General features: G+C 35.8%; 1 protein-coding gene across 2 annotated transcripts in view; it reads left to right on the forward strand.

Annotated features, from left to right (window-relative positions):
• Positions 1 to 17290, forward strand: part of znf385b (zinc finger protein 385B) — a 62205-nt gene that overhangs the window by 19830 nt on the left and 25085 nt on the right. For both annotated transcript variants that reach the window (XM_016445613.1, XM_016445614.1), the window contains exon 2: positions 6694 to 6836. In XM_016445613.1, the coding sequence (XP_016301099.1) occupies positions 6694 to 6836 (143 nt within the window). The remainder of the gene's footprint in view (positions 1 to 6693; positions 6837 to 17290) is intronic.

Consider the following 17290-nt stretch of genomic DNA (forward strand, 5'->3'; position numbering starts at 1 on the left):
GTTGCAGCTAAATGACAAATTAGCATTTTAGAAAGTATATAATAATTAATTGCAAAACACAATGCAATAATATGTGTTTGAAAATGACGAAAGAACTGTTTTCTAAAGAACCTGAAAGACTGCCTGTGGATACATTTTCAGCTTTGCTAACAAGCCATCAGGCAGGAGGCTAAAAACACTCGCAGGTCTTTGTGAGGTTGTTAAAACCCCCCTGTTGTTTACCTGGCCGAGTTAGTTAGGCTCTGGATTATATGCTGCAATTGATTCTAACCTTTCATTTACCTTTACTAATGACATGCTGCTCGCAAGCTTTCGGTGGTGCAGCTGATTTTTCTTTATTTATTTTTTTTAGCATTGCTAGGAGAAACTAACCTTGGAAACAGAGGACTGGTATGATCATTACAGTACCTGCATCAACAACTGAATGTGGTAGATGTTGGAGTGCTTTGTGTGAGTGTATAAGGCTCTTTAGCCTGTTGGTGGCTGATTGGAGAGTGTTTGCTGATGTTTTTCCCTTTTAAGGGGTTAATTACTATGTCAACAGAATCGGATGCATTATAAACAGATTTTACCCTCTTTTACCTGTTTTTAAACCTCCAAATGAAAACATGCCCTATGTTCAGATTGAATACTATCAGCATATGCAAACACCAAATAGATTAAAAAAGGTAAATGAAGAGTTTATTTTTTCCCTCCATTATCAGGCTCAATGCAAATCCTGATACGACCTGGTCAAACCACATCCCCTGAAATCACGTAAATTACACAGAACTCCACATCTCCTCACAACATGTTCTCTTGCTGTCACCACCGTTTCCCAGGTAACAGTCATTACTTTCATCGGTTTCATTCTCTGGATGCTGATGTGGTTTAAGAGATGGTGCTTTTGAATCTATTTGAATGACACATACATTCAGGGCTCTGATAGTCATGATGACTGTTGCTCTAAGAGAAACAAATTGAATATCACACCAGAAGCTCACTGTCGATTCATGTTTATAATCTTCTTTACCGTCTATAATCTTCTTGAACAGAATAAACAGAACGAATGTTTTTGTCTTTTAGCCTCCAAAGTGTTTTAGGACTTGTACTGTGGCAATAGCATAATGGTAGTTATTTATTTTCATAGCTACATGGTGTGATTCATATATCTATTTATTGTGTTATATTATTTCTTCATACCTTTGTTTGCTTTGAGTCATTATGTCGGTCTGTATATTGGTGGTGAGGAGTTGATGATGACAAAATGGGGAATGTAGTACATCCAGATTACATACTAGACACATTCAGACTGTATAGAATGTACTTTTTTAGTGGTCACTAAATAAGTACCTACTCACCTACTTTCGGACACAGCCTTCGAGTGATTAATTGAATCATTTATTAGGTCGATTCATTCAAACACACTGGTTCATTCAGTTGACTAGTGTCTTGGTGAGTCATAGAATCGTTCACTCAAACGATTCGTTCAAAAATCAGATGCGTAATGCCGTGGTTTGGAGTTTGGCTTTGTTGGCAGAGCAAACATACACGGCAATATTGTGTCAGGAGTGTATGTTACTAAAAATGTTTATTGTGTTGTTTTAAAAAAGCAATCACTCTCAAGTGCTCTGAATATTGAGAACAACAACAACACCTGCTCATGTTAAATGTTTTGTTCAAATCACAAAAATATGGTTTATTTTATACTATGTATGTATGTATGTGTATATATAACAATATATGGTAAGGTAATGGTACCATTATCGGGATTTTATTGTAACATTTTTACAGTGCACACCATAAATCATCACCGACTCTCATGCTGCTGTTTTCCCACAATGCTCTGTATGCTCTGGACTGCTTCATAACACCTGTTCTGGCCAAACACAGCTCTTTGGCTGCAGAGTGCACAATGAAGAATAGTAATTACTGCGGCCCCTTTCACACACACACTTTATCCTGTCATAGGTTTTAGTGATTTGCCCTGAGCACAGTCAAACCACTGGCATATCTGCCCTGCAACACAGCTCCGTGTCTCTCTGTAATGGTCTTCTAGTATTGTTCCCGGCAATTTAGGCTGGCGCTTGAAGTAGAGTATAATAAATAGAGAGAAAAAGAGAAATTGTTAGGGAAATATATTTACTTTGTTTTTAACTCTTTGACGCATGGCATCTATCACTTACTTCAGGGTTTAATGTGACTGTGACTGATGTTAATTAATCTGTGACTGATGTTTTCATATGTCCCAGTGATTGTCCGAAATCACATACTCTCTGAGTAGGTACTTCTTTTGAATTGAGTAATAAAGTAATAGTAATTACTTTATGACATTACGTTAAATACTATATTTTGCTTACTATATAGCAGGGAAGTGTGTGACTTTGGATGCAGCCTGTGAATTCAGGCATACTACTCTTTTCACATACTGTTTTTCACCTACTATATAGAAGGGAAGTATGTGATTTTGGATACAGCCTGTGAATTTATACATAGCTACTCTTCACATACTGTTTTCGCCTACTGTATAGTAGGGAAGATTGTGATTTTGGATGCAGCCTATGAATTCAGCCATATTTCTCTTTTCTCATATTGTTTTCAGATATAGTAGGGAATTAGGCGATTTCGGATACAGCCTCTGAATTTGGACATACTTCTCTTTTTACATACTGTTTTTCACCTACTAGAAGGGAAGTATGTGATTTTGGATGCAGCCTGTGAGTTTGTACATACTACTCTTCGCCTATTGTTTTTGCCTATTGTATATTAGTAAAGTATGCAATTTCAGATGCAGCCTGTGAATTCGGACATACAGTACTTCTCTTTTCACATGCTGTTTTTCATCTGCTATATAGTACGGAAGTATGCAATTTTAGATGCAACCTGTGAGTTTGTACATACTACTCTTCGCATACTGTTTTCGCCTACTGTATAGTAGTGAAGTATGCGATTTTGGATGCAGCCTGTGAATTCAGACACACTACTCTTTTCACATACTCTTTTTCACCTACTAGCAGGGAAGTATGTGATTTTGAATGCAGCCTGTGAGTTTGTACATACTACTCTTCGCATACTGTTTTTGCCTATTGTATATTAGTGAAGAATGCTATTTTAGATGCAGCCTGTGAATTCGGACATACAGTACTTCTCTTTTCACATGCTGTTTTTCATCTACTATATATAGTACGGAAGTATGCAATTTTAGATGCAGCCTGTGAGTTTGTACATATTACTCTTCACATACTGTTTTTCACCTAGTAGGGAAGTATGCGATTTCAGATGTAGCCTGTGTTTTTATTTTATGACAAAGAATTGGCTGACAAACGTGATAATGCACAAAGTACCTCTGAAATACTGTCTTTTTATTGCTGTGGCCAGATGTGTAACTCTCTTAAAATGAATCATTTTGGCAGAGAAAAATATTGGTAATGATTATAGTCTTGTTTTGAAGTAAAGGATCACTAAGAATATTTTACTTTGCGATTAAACAATTCATGCATCAAAGCGGTTAAACTAATACAGTGAGTCAAAACCTAAATGATGAGGACAGTCATTACCCATCTGAGTCATTGCATCTCTGATGGTTTCATTAAGCTTTGAAATATGCAGCGTTTTTCCTCATCTGAACCATGAAAACACAGTTGTTTTATTGAAACTAAATGTTCTGGTCAAATCACGGCTATGAATTTTGATGCCAGTCAGAGGGCCAAGTTCAGTTATTGCATGTGGTTCTCATTAAACTCAGCAAATGGGAATAAAATAAGCCTGTTTCAGCGCTCGGATGTACAGGTGGTGAGGGAGACATCTGTCTAGTGATGGAGTGTGTGCATTTATATTATACCGAAGTGGACTTGTTCTGGCCTGTGCATTGCAATCAATGATGTTTCGAAAAAAAGAACATGCTTTTACACGTAAATTAGAAGTGATTTTCTAGAAATGTTGACTGACAGTCTGAACACAGTGTAACCATAAAAATATTTCTTCATCTCTATAATTTGATTGTGTTTTACAGCCACGAATGCAGTTTTATATAACCAAATAATGCTTGTAAGGCAGCCACAAAACATACTATACGAGACGCCTCATTGAGGGTGTCTAGTCAGCATTGACTTGTTGGACGACATCTGAAAAGAAAGTCAAAAAGCATTCCTTGTACTCTGCCTTACTCCTTTGATTCCCGACAGCCATTGATTCCTTGTTTATTTTTCGTTCTTATGTTCAGACAGACCAAATGACAAGGAAAAAGCACATTTGCAGCATGTTTTTTTTTTCTGCAAAGAGCACAAATGTGTCATGCTAGCTTATGATTAAAGCAGCATTAGTGTGCATTATACCTCCCAGGGTGCCGTGCAGTAGCTTTAGATGTTCCCGTATCCTCTGCCATGCTAAAAGATGTTTGCTTTAGCATCGTTTTTAGGAGCATTACAAGGATTTGTTAACCATTACAGAGAAATTCAAGACTAAGACGACATGGCCACGGTCTGCAGTTTTTTTTGTTTTTTTTTGGCTGTACTCAGGCTGATTGTGTTTCGCAGCTTGGCCTCTGATACGTACAACGAAGAGTCTTGGATCTCTTTTAATCGTGCCGCGAACTGGAAATAACCCTTTTCCTTTCGTCATATACATGATTAGATATCTCCATGGCACATAACACAAGATCCTTCTTAATTACACGTCCGACTGGAGCTGTCATTGTGTCATATGAATGGACGTGGTATTGCTCACGCTGATCAAAGCATATTAAGGGCCAATTTATTCAGCGATGTTGCACTAACATAGTGGAAGTACGTGATCCAGATCTCCAGTCAGGATGAATAACTGTGTGTAAATGAAAGAGACTATGTTACTGATTGTATAGAATTAAAAATGATTTAAATGAATTAACTCACTTGTAACAAATATGCATACTAAAATGACAAGTGGTCATTTAGCAGACCCTTTTATTCAGAACCACTTACTATAGACTTGTCATTGTCGCGATAGTGAAAATTCATAACTGAGGAGAAACAACTCACATTTTATTTTAATAGTTTGGTGCAGTTTTTTATAGTGTTTATCAATATTTTGAATTATCTTTATTTTATTTTACAGAGTATTATCATTATTTATTTACTGATAATATTTGAATGATGTTTTATTTTAATTTTATATCTTTTTTGTTTTCAGTTTTCATTTTCATTTTAGTTTTAATAATTTTGTTATTTGCTTTTGTTATTTTTATATTAATTGTTGTTTATTTATTTATTTATTTTAGTTTTAGTAATTAAAGTTCTTCGACCTAAACTTATTTTATTTCAGTTAGTTGCCATAGGCAGTGTTTATTTACTGTTAATTAATTTTCATTACATTTTTTGAGTTTTTAATCTAATATTTATTTTTTTATAAAAAAAAAAATGATTTTTAATATTTTTAATTTTAATAGTTTTTGTTAACAAACATACTCTAATACTTTAATAAACAAAAGTATAGATGAATATTGGGTAAAACAATACCTTTATCAATACAATGATGTGTTGAATGAAGTAAGCAATTTAGTGGTCGACCGATATTTGGCATTTTTTAAATATAGGCATCGGCCGATAAGTTTTCCTGTTTGGCCGATGCGTTCAAGACTTTTATTTTGACGGTGCGACAGACTTTTATTTTGACGGCACTGAGAACGGCAGCGCCTGGGCACACAGTGCTCACATTTTCCCTCTTGTTCGCTGTTGTCGTTAACAGTTTTGTCTAAATACGGATAAAAGTCTGTCTAATAGTCAGCTTCACTGGAGATGCGCGATCGACAAACTTTAAACTCGTGATTTTAAATTATGCTGCGCTTTATGCATTTTCCCACTGTCATATTCATGTCATTTTCATTGTGTGCTGTATGTAAAATTAGTGTTACCTTGGCTTTATTTGAAAAAATATGATTAATGCACACAAACTTCCCAGAATACCGAGTGCCCTCTTGGTTACAGTGTTTACTTCCTTTTTAATTATATTTTTATTAAATATTTATTTATATGTGAAAATACTTTGTCATCTAAGTATAAGTGTGTTTATTTATACATTTATTTTTACATTTATATATAACACATTTATTTTTTAATAAATGTTCAAATTATTTCAAATTTCTTAAATATTAATTCAAATACATCAAATTATATCGGCTTTATATCGGCCATTGGCCACCCTGCTTTCCAAGATATCGGCATTGGCATCGGCTGTCAAAAGAACAATATCGGTCGACCACTAGTAAGTATATTGTAATGTAAGCTTTGTTATAGTCAACATTCTTTTAGATTTTTGCATTGAGCTTGTTGCAGTGCGTTATTGGATTGGTTTCTCTGCAAATAATATTCGTGCCAGTGATGTCTTAAAGAGATACTTCACCCAAAAATGAGGAAGAGTAAATGATGACAAAAGTGTCATGGGTCTGTTAACTAAGTTTGAAACATAGCATACCAGAAATAGTCTTTTCTGATCTGTTTTTCACCATCTGTCAACCTTGCTCTCTTTTCTGTGTTTTTTTTATGCCAGTCTTCCTCCCCAGAGCACTCAGATGTTTTATTTCTTTGGCCAGTGATGATGATGAGTTTCCTCTGGTCACTTCTCTAACGCACCTTCTCTTGCTTTCCTCGTCTATGCATGAGTGAATTCAAGAAGGGTTGTTTTGTCCCTAGAGCTTTTTTGTCTCTTTGTCCTGATTATCTCCCTCTTCTTCCTCTCCAGGAAGTTCCTGTCATAGCAACACACTCCCTGCATTGGTTCGGACTCCTTCTCTAATGATGCAGTCCGGTCTGGACATGAAGCCCTTCATGACCTTCCCCGTGGAGAGCTCCTCTCCGGTCGGCCTGTTCCCTAATTTCAATACGGTAAGCAAGCCTGCTTTCATCTCCCTGCTCTTGGCCGTCTGCCCCTTTAATGTTGGCCTCGTTCCTGTGTGTGTTGACACTGATGGAATTAAAACCTTCTCTGAAGGTTCACAAAAAAACATGGAGTGAGGAGGGATAATGTTTTATGTTACGTGTATATCGTCCTTCACAAACTGCAGCGTGTGTGGTTGTTTGGAAGAGGGTCCGATAATTGCATGCTAGCGGCGATTTAGAATGGCATACCACACTGAAGGCTCGCCCCAAAAATGAGCCATGAGGTTAGCAGACAGCAGGGAAAAAATAATGCTGAATGCAAATAACAAAATGCAACTAGCCATATAATCCTGCATAGTTAGGGCAGCAAAATAAATTGGCTGTTTAAAAGGTAATTAGCAATTTTGTGGCTTGCAGAAACCTAGAACTTTGCCAAATTAGGCAGATGCCAACATGGACAGGTGGTGCGACATGACCTCATCAAAAAACTAAGTAAGGTAGAGAAATATTTTTTTTTACCCAGACTGGTAAATCAATCTTTTTTTTTTTTTTAGCAATGGCTCATTAAATTGATCAAAAATGACATTAAATACATTTATAATGTTACAAAAGATAAGTGCTAGTCTTTTGAACTTTCTATTCATCAAAGAAAAATATTAAGCAGCACAGCTGTTTTTAACATTGATAATAATTAGAAATGTTTCTTGAGCAGCAAATAAGCATATTGACTGATTTCTGAAGCATCGTGTGAGATTTGAAGATTTGAGTAATGATGCTAAAAATTCAGCTTTGCATCTCAGGAATAAATTATGTTTTAAAATATATTATTATAAAAAAAGACAATTATTTTAATTTGTAATAATAATTCACAGTATTCCTGTTTTTATTGTGTTTTTGATCAAATGAACACAGCCTTGGTGAGACTTCTTTAAAAAACTTTGAAAAAAAAAATATATATTTTTTTACTGCCCCCAAACTTTTGAAAAGTTTTGCAACTGTTCACTTGCAGCTGGGATAAACTAGGTGTCACGTTGCATACACACGAGGAACGAGGAGACGCTGGAGAATACGTTTAACAGGACTTTATTACCACCAAGGAACCAAGGGAGACGAACTCAGGAAGACGTTTACACGAAGACGTTCAACAGCGGACAGAGAACTAGGGACTGGGAACACTTTAAATACACACACGAGGAGGAGGGGATGACGAGACACACCTGGGATCCATGAACCATCATGGGGAACACCTGGGACAAATTAAACATGGGAAAGGAACACCTGGGGAGCAAGACACAGACAAAACATGGAACAGAGTCTGACACTAGGATGGTTTCTGCCAGCCACATGTTGTTTTTGTGGTGGATTATTGACTGCCTAGAGCATAAAACCACATGTTATTAATTTAGTATATTGTTGGGTCTATGAAGTTTGTGGCAACATTAATAAATTTAAGTGTGAATTCAACAGGAATTGTTTTTTTTTCACTTACTTCACTTCTGGATCAGCTGGATGTTTGTTTGAACATCCTTAAACTCTTTGTATTCCTAGCAGACCATAGGCAAGACATTAAAAAGGCATTGCTGACAAGTTTGTCATTTTTGCTCACTGTTCGATGCTGTTTCGGTTTTTATTTTCAGCCTTTTGTTCTTGTAGCCTTGATATTAAAACAGTAGCAATATTAGATGTTCAGTTTATTATATCACAGTTAATGGCAATATGACTTTTTTTTTCAAGATATGCAGCCCTAGTATGCAGTATGTTCCATTCTGAACGTCGCCAGTGTGTGTTTGAGTGAAAGTCTACAGCCGTGTCGACCCCTCACGCATTGATTCCAGCCCCTGATCCAACCCCCAAAATGAGAGGGAGCTAAATCCATTTGTGCTTTTATCTCCCCAAATCCAGACTGCTGTGGTGATGGCAATGAAGGGAGACAGAGAGAGAGGCTCATGGGATCTGAACTAGAAAGAAAATCATTCTGAATTTGGGGCTTGTTTAACTGTCGTGGTTTTATTGTGCGGCTCAAAACCTTTCTCCTTCTTTCTTTTCACTTTCTTGTCTCTCTTCTCACTCTCCGCAATGCACTGTCCTGCCGTGACTCAAAGTGACAGTGCTCTTTAAAGTGGTTAGTAAAGGCCAAGCCTGGGGTCAGCGTGACACAAGGATGGTGTGGCATTCAGAACATTATTTTTAAGCCTTGTTTAAACATAAAAGTTTACAAATTTGAAGTAGGGTTAATAGATTGTAAATATGTTAGAAATACATTACAAATTGTATACAATCACTTATCTAAAGGGATTTAACATATATAACAGAAATTAATATGTCTGTCTATCTATCTATCTATCTATCTATCTATCTATCTATCTATCTATCTATCTATCCATACACAAACACACAAATGAAATTCAATAAATTCTGCTTCCTGTTCCTCAAATTCCAGTTCATCTGTGGTGTTGCTAATTCAGTTCTAATTCCAGTTTATGAGTTAAAAGTAAGTAAATTCTTAAATTCTCACTGATCTGTCTTCAGTTGACCGCACTGTTTTTATGGCCCAGCACCCAAAGGATTGAACTAAAAATAAACAAATAAACACTGCAGAAGCTGTCATAATTACTGCTTGACTGTTAGTGCAAATCAAGAGGTTCTCCGGTCTGCAATCACACCACTGCAAAATTAGCATAATTATACCGTCTTCCTACAAGGCCATCAAATGAATTATTTTCTCCTAATGAAACTAATCACAGTAGTCTCTGTTGAGCTTCCCGGGAATGGCATAGGCTAATTTTAGTTAGTGATGCACAGGATTTGTGGGTAGTTTCGAGGTTTCGCTTGATTAGTGCTGTTGTTTGTTTGTCCCTTATACTGAACTTACCTCTTGTTATGGTGACTCCCCTCCAATCAGCATCTGAGGTGCTCAGTTGGGTTATTTCTACTATGCAGTACATTTCCACCTGTCTATCCTATGTCTTAATATCTTGAATAAAACATTAAACTCAATTTTAAGATTGAAATTATATTATTTTTTGCATCAAAATATCACACAGTGAGCATAGAAGTGAATTTTAAACAATGTCACCAGTTTGGTTTAAGCATATATTACAATTTACCTAAGTGAATCAGTTTTTGAAACTGAATTGAAATATTTCAAACAAAGCATCTTTTCTTGGTAATATCCCTTATGAAAATTAACCATGGTTTTATTATGGTAATAGTGTAGTAACCATGTGTTTTGGCTTATTGATTACCATTTGTATAACAGTTTCACTACAAATACCATGGTTACGGTTAGGGTAGCAAAACCGTGGTTAATTTGTATTTACCATGGTTCAAATGGCAAGTTCTGCCATGAAACTCTAGATGGCGCAGGCTGATGGGTCATTAACGTAAACTGATGATATTCACAGCGTTAAACTACTTGGCACAAGCTGATTGGTTCATGTTGCATGCACTTGTAGCCAATGAGCTTACTGCTTTACATTTAAATGGCTGGTTAGCATTCACTAGAGTTCCTCTGAAACCCTCCACCTTCCCCAGCTCCACTTGTTTAGATACAACAGCAATAACCAACAGCAACAGCAGCGAAGCAGATCTATTCCTCCTAGACCAAATACATTACCATTGTCATATCCATTACCATGCTAAAATCTTCTGAGAGTTGACATGATAGAACTGTAATAACTATGATTTTTTGGGGGGTCTTTTTTGTAGTAAAACCATGGCTAATTTTTGTAAGGGATTGTTTTAACTGATAACCAAATTATAGGGTTTTGTCCTCAGTTTCACTTCACATCCTGATAGTCTTTTGTAATTTCTTTTGACATAAAAAAGCCACTTAATGACATCATGTTTCAGGAAGTGACATTATTTTAGAAGTAAAACAACGGCTCAAGCTCCAGTGAGTATTTGAAATGTGATGCATTTTGTGATATTTTGTGCTATTATTGGATTTGTTTGATCCTTTTTGATTAAATGACAGATACTGGTATGATATAATTTTGAAATTAAAAAAATATTAAAATGAACTTCAAGTTGAATCTCTGTTTTATCACAACATTAGCTCTTTATTTATGCCCTGTTAGGAATCATGTTCTTTTTCCAGCCATTGAGTAAACAGTCACATTTACATTTCTCAGCTTGAGCAGGGTATATTTCTGAAAGTTTGGTATATCTTTTTTTTTTTTTGTAGAAATATTTCTTTAAATTATAGTATAAATATATTTTACCAAGTTTTGAAAGTACTGCATAACAGGCATGTCTCAACCAAAAGATTTAGAGGAAAGAGAGCTGGCATTGTGTCATAATAACAAAGTGTTGTGCGTGTGTGTGCCCTGACATATGCCTCTCCTGGCACACCGTTAGAGCTGACTGTTTGTGGAACATCATGAGCAGTTGTCCTTATGTATAATTAGTGCTTCCTCCACTCCACATGGAGAGAAGCCTGCAAGTCCTCCCAAGCTGCTATTAACTTACTGAACATGCTATCTCAAAAAACACATTCTGCCTCTTGCAGATGATAACAATATGATGCACACTAGGGATGGGAATCATGAAGAACTTAATTCTTAATTAAAATTTTGTTTCCAAGTCCACTTAATGGTTCCACTGAAGATTCAGAAGCACCAAAAACTGATCCTAAATATTATTCAATTTACTATATTTTATTTATATACACTACTGTTCAAAAGTTTGTGGCATTATTGTTTTTGTTTTTTTAAAGAAATTAATACTTTTATTCAGCAGGGATGCATCAAATTAATAAAAAGTGTAAAAAATATTGATATAAATATTTAATATTGATATCAATATTTAGGTTTGTTTATACATTTATAATTTCCAATAAATTCTGTTCTTTTGAACTTTCTATTCTATACACACACACACACACACACACACTTGAAAATCATTGGTTTTGGCTATTAAAGCAGTTCATAATCATAACAACAGTATATGGAATCGGACTAATTTGTTTCATGATTTGTGAAATATATTGAATGAATCTCTGCGGTGGAGGCAGTTGCGGCAGCATTGGATAAAGAGGAGTTAGTCATCAGTGTGATTGTGTTTATGTGCTTGAGAGCACTGCGCCCGATCAGGGATCCCAGTGTGATTACAGTGGGTGTGTAGTCACGGCTCTTTCTCTATGACTGAAACCAATGCTGTCAGAGTCACAACAGACTGAGGCCGGTTTGTGCTCAGCCAGGTGTTCTCAGCCATGAAGAGAAGCACCACATTATCCATCTGCTATGCTTTCTGTGCTTCAGAGACAGTCTCTGGCCTTGGCAAGGTCACAGATATCAGCTCACTCCAAGATATTCTTTCTATTACAGAGCTACAGATATCATTGAGGGAGCTTTTAAAAAGGTTCAGAGACAGCAAGAGAAAGAATGAAGGAAGAGAAAGAAAGAAAAAAACGAGATTGTTGTATTGTCAGAATTGTCCATGAGAGATGCCACAGTGGACATTGCCATGAACTCTTTGTTCTCAGGCTGTTTTCTATTTCAGTTGGACTAATATCATGGCTTAGGAACAGATTGAAGAGAATTACATAAGATTTGCATGTTTGTGATTTTGCATGTGATCTTTATGAGTGCACTCTTTCTAGATGATATTACTTTTCAAATTTCATGTTTGTTTAATTGTCCTATTTGGTAGCACTTTATTTTACAGTACGTGTACTTCCCTGGTACATACATGGCAAATATCTTGTACCTACAGGCAAATGAGTGGTAACACAAGGTACTTACCTGAAGTGTATGTACATGGTAACAAATAATAAACACGGCTGTACTTCGTCGGGTCACGGGTTGTACATGCATGGTAATTATTTTGTACATACAGACAAGTGTGGGTACTATACTGTACTTGGTATACACGTGGTAAATATGAAGTTTTACAGTCCTATTTCCATATACTTACTATGTACGTACTGGTGTATGTACCTATTAGTTAATGTACAGAATAAGTTATGCGGTACTCAAGTTGGGGGGGTATAAACATGGACTAAGGTACTTATTGAGTAATTGATGGTAGGTGCCATTGCAGTTAACTTGCCTTATCTTTAACGACACGGATTCTCTTAACTAATTGGTCCAATAGGGATTTTTGATGACGTACATACCTAATAATTATGTGTGTAGACTGATTTTATTTTGTAATTATACAGTTGCTACCAGACTCATATTTGCACTTGCAACTCCTGATTGTCATGTGTCTAAATCCCTATTTAAAAGGACTGTGCCTGCTAAGTATTAACACTATGCAGTGCTGCACAGTTACTGCCGTTTTCCCAACCAACTTCCAAAGTTCCAAACTGCTATAGCACCTACCATCAATTACTCATTAAGTACCTTGGTCCATGTTTATACCCCCCAGCTTGAGTACCGCATAACTTATTCTGTACATTAACTAATAGGTACATACACCAGTACGTACATAGTAAGTATATGGAAATAGGACTGTCAAATAAAGTGCACCATTTTACATAAACATTACGCAGGAATTACCAGTTCTTCAAACTTTGTAAGCACTGTTATGGAGAGCAATTTAGCATTAACAGTCCTACACAAGCAACTGAAAAATAGTCCTCTTGTTATTAGGTAAGGTTAAGACTTACCAAGCGTACTGTATATCCCAAGTACAGTATGTGTCTTGTTTGTTACCACATTTTTCCGTAGGTGCTACACATTTACCATGTTCATATCATTAGTATGTACGGTTATGTGTCTTATTAGTTACCATATACGGATACTGTAAGGACGTGCCTGTTTGTACCCACTTGTCTGTAAGTACTACATATTTACCATGTATATACATTAGTAAGTGCAGTCTTATTAGTTACCATGTACGGGCACTACCTGTAAGTACTCACACTTGTCTGTATGTACAAAATAATTACCATGCATGTACGACAGTTAAGTACAGCCGTGTTTATTATTTGTTACCATGTACATACACTTCAGGTAAGTACCTTGTGTTACCACTCATTTGCCTGTAGGTACAAGATATTTGCCATATATGTACCAGGGAAGTACACGTACTGTAAAATAAAGTGCTACCAGATTTTTAATTATGTCAGAATGGAGGTGAATGACTAGGGAAATGTCATTTAAATTCATTTGACAGTGAATGAAATCTCTTCACTTCTACTGAAACGAATGTGATTAACAATGCCTGATTGACAGGTAAATCTCATGAGATAGGGCTCCGCCCACAAAGTGTGACATCATCATCTATTTATGGGAGGTAAACTGTTATTGATGGAGACAGTGATGTTGTTCTCATTCTCATGGCCTTAAAATATACAGCCTCTCCTTGCTCAGAATAAAAGCACAATTCTGATATAGGCTGTAATTTGCCCTTGTTTTAGTACCGGATATTATTTCAAACAGTAAAAGTTTTTTTTTTTTTTTTTTTTTTTTTGCATGAAAAAAAAAAAAAGGCAGATGGAGGGAAGAGGCAGAATATGCTTGAAAAGAGACATAAATGTGAAAAAAAAAACATGCACAAGATATGCCAAATCTTGACAGATCAAACATACAGAAGCAAAATTTACATTTTAATTTGCATATATATTTAACTGGTATAAAGATAAATTAATTTAAAAATTATAAAATTGTAACGTTCATTTGATCTTGTGAATTGAGTGAAAAGAACAACAATAGTATTAATTTTATAGTAATTATGCATAAAAAGTTTTATGTGTTCATTTATTTACCACCATTTTTGATAGTAAATTTGTATAAAATCTTAAACAGAATTTCTGAAAAAAGAAAAAAAAAAAACGTTTCATAGGGCACTATTATTATTAAAATTGTAATAAATTATTAAATAAAAATATTTAAAAAGTTAAAAGTGTTATAAATTCTATATATTTTTTTAAGTTTTATGAATTCAAATGATTGAACATCCATTTTGATCATTAAAATATAATTAAACAATTAACCCGGAATACAGAAAAATTAAAACTGAAAACACAGAATTTGGGAGGGAATGAATGAATGAATTAATTAATTAAATGGATTTCATATGCCCTACATTGAGCGTGCTATTTACTATATATAATTTATGGTTTTGAATATGTAATTTTTGATTTAATAGTATTTTGACGTTTGCCATTTAAAAACTGATTGTCCATTTAATTTAAAATCCTATTGTTGACATTTCAGATTTGTAATCTCTGAGCCATGTCAGTACAAACTAATTAATATTCATGAGCTAATTTTTTGCCATATAATAACACCGCAACCCATCCGTCTTCGGTTTCCCCCTTCTGTAGAATTAGTTTCAGCACCACAGGTTGAGCTGCGTCCCATACACCAGATTACACTCCAGCCACATGCCGAGGAAGAGCACAACAATGGTCCCACCAGCTGTATCTTCTCTCCTGACCCCTCCATCTCCCGCAGTCATTATATCTTTAGCCTGCAACTTCCATGCACTGATAGCTGTTGTGCTTGTTGTGGTGAGAGAGCGAGATTTTAATTACAGATTACAGCTGTTCAGCGTCAGGCACATCAGGTAGAGTGTCAGAGAACTGACAGACTACAACTATAGACTTTGGATTTTTTTTAAAACAGGACGTTTGGGGGTGGTAGGGCACATTTTCTGTGCTGTGGTTTGTAGAGGAGTGGTGAGGAACTGCATTAGTGACACGCAGAGGTCATGAATGGATGGCTGCTAGTCCAATCTACTGTCCCCATAATCAAATAGAGAGGATGGCACTCTTATCCAAGGATAAAATGGCATCAGCAAAATGCAACCAAGTCTGCTTTAAAAGGTGGTATTGGTGGTCTGGTTTATGCGAAATCATAATTAGTCCAATAACCAATCTGGGGTAAGTGAACTGTTATTGATGACATAATTTACATCTTTGTAGCATGATAACATGTTCTGAAAAATGTATATATACATATACATATATATAAAAGAAAAATGTATTTTTGTGAATGATAGCTGTACATAAACTTTCTGAAAAGGAAAAAACTACTAAATATTTACTCAGTTTACTACTTATGTATATGTATATTACTATGTATACAGTATGTAGTACTTAGATTTTCTTTCTGAAATGAAAAAATATGTAAATAATTCACTCAAAATTCACAAAAGAAATGAAAAAATTGGCTACAATCCATTGACCAAGCTGTCAGTGCTAGAAACCAACAGTGCAGGGACTTGCAGGCTTTCAGTGATCCTGTGATTTAATTGCTGTCACAGTGAACAGAGCTTGAGACATCATTAAACTAAACATCTAGCTGGTTAACATGGAATGCATGCAAAACATCCATTTTAGTTAAATAAAGTCAAGGCTTTGGTTGTAATCCATCCAGCTTGAAGGGTTACTCTCGTAAATACTTAATGGACCGAGTTCATATGAACTCTTATCATGAATGAACAGAATTCACTGTGTAGAGTTGACTCCTGTTTACCCAAGCTCATCAGTTATTCAGAGCTAATCAGCCTGAGATGCGAGGATCAGCAGGCAGGCAGGGTGACAGCGAGCGTGCGTGCGTGTGTGTTTGAGAGATGGAGAGAGAGAGAGAGAGAGAGAGAGGTGTTGCTGTGAGAACAGACCTCCACTGCATCGCTGCTGGAGCGCACGCTACACCACGTCTCTATCCATCTCTGTCTCCACTCGTCTGTCTTTCGCTTGTGATTCCATACAAAAGTGCGCTATGGACACTCTCCGTTTGCTCCAGGTAAAATATGCCAGGATTGTGTCTCAAGTTAAATATGCTGGAGTTTTTCTGTCTGTCTATTAAGTGAGCTGTGAAATGCTTTCCTGCTTGGAGAGACGACAGTAGTGAGTGTGTGAAATGGTTAAATGACTTGGAGGCAAACTCAGAAGTCAGCTCTCTCATGCCAGGGTTTCATGCATGGCTTCGAGAAGTAGTGAAACACTGTGCGTAATCCTGTTGGATGCTGCACAGCACATAGTTTAGAGCTTGTTAAATTTTGTCAGCTTATTTTCTTGTCTCATTAAATTCTCAGATCCATGAGCATAGATTTGGGATACCATATGAATGGAAACATGTCCCTACCACAGTTAGAAACTACTGAATATAGTGCTTATCATTATTGCTGCTGTAATTGTATGTAATTTAAGCATTGCATGTTTCTGGCATATTTTTATTGGTTAAATTATTTTATCTATAAATATAAATTAACAGGGACACTACTTGCTGTTACAGTTGTTAGTTGTTATTCACTGAAAATCCAGCTCTGAAGTCTCATTCTCCATTTTCTTTACAAAATTGTTCAAAAGTTTAGGGTCAGTACGAAGCAGTGAACTCATTTATAATGTTACAAAATATTCCCATATAAAATAAATGCTGTTATTTTTAATAAATAAATAATAATAAATGTTTCTTGAGCAGCAAATCAGCCTTTGGAAGAATGGAGTAATGGCTGCTAAAATTCAGGTTGCCATCACAGGAATAAATTACATTTGAAAAAAAAAA

Source organism: Sinocyclocheilus anshuiensis, unplaced genomic scaffold, assembly GCF_001515605.1.
Source record: "Sinocyclocheilus anshuiensis isolate Anshui unplaced genomic scaffold, SAMN03320099.WGS_v1.1 scaffold179, whole genome shotgun sequence".
In the NCBI taxonomy this organism is placed as follows: domain Eukaryota; kingdom Metazoa; phylum Chordata; class Actinopteri; order Cypriniformes; family Cyprinidae; genus Sinocyclocheilus; species Sinocyclocheilus anshuiensis.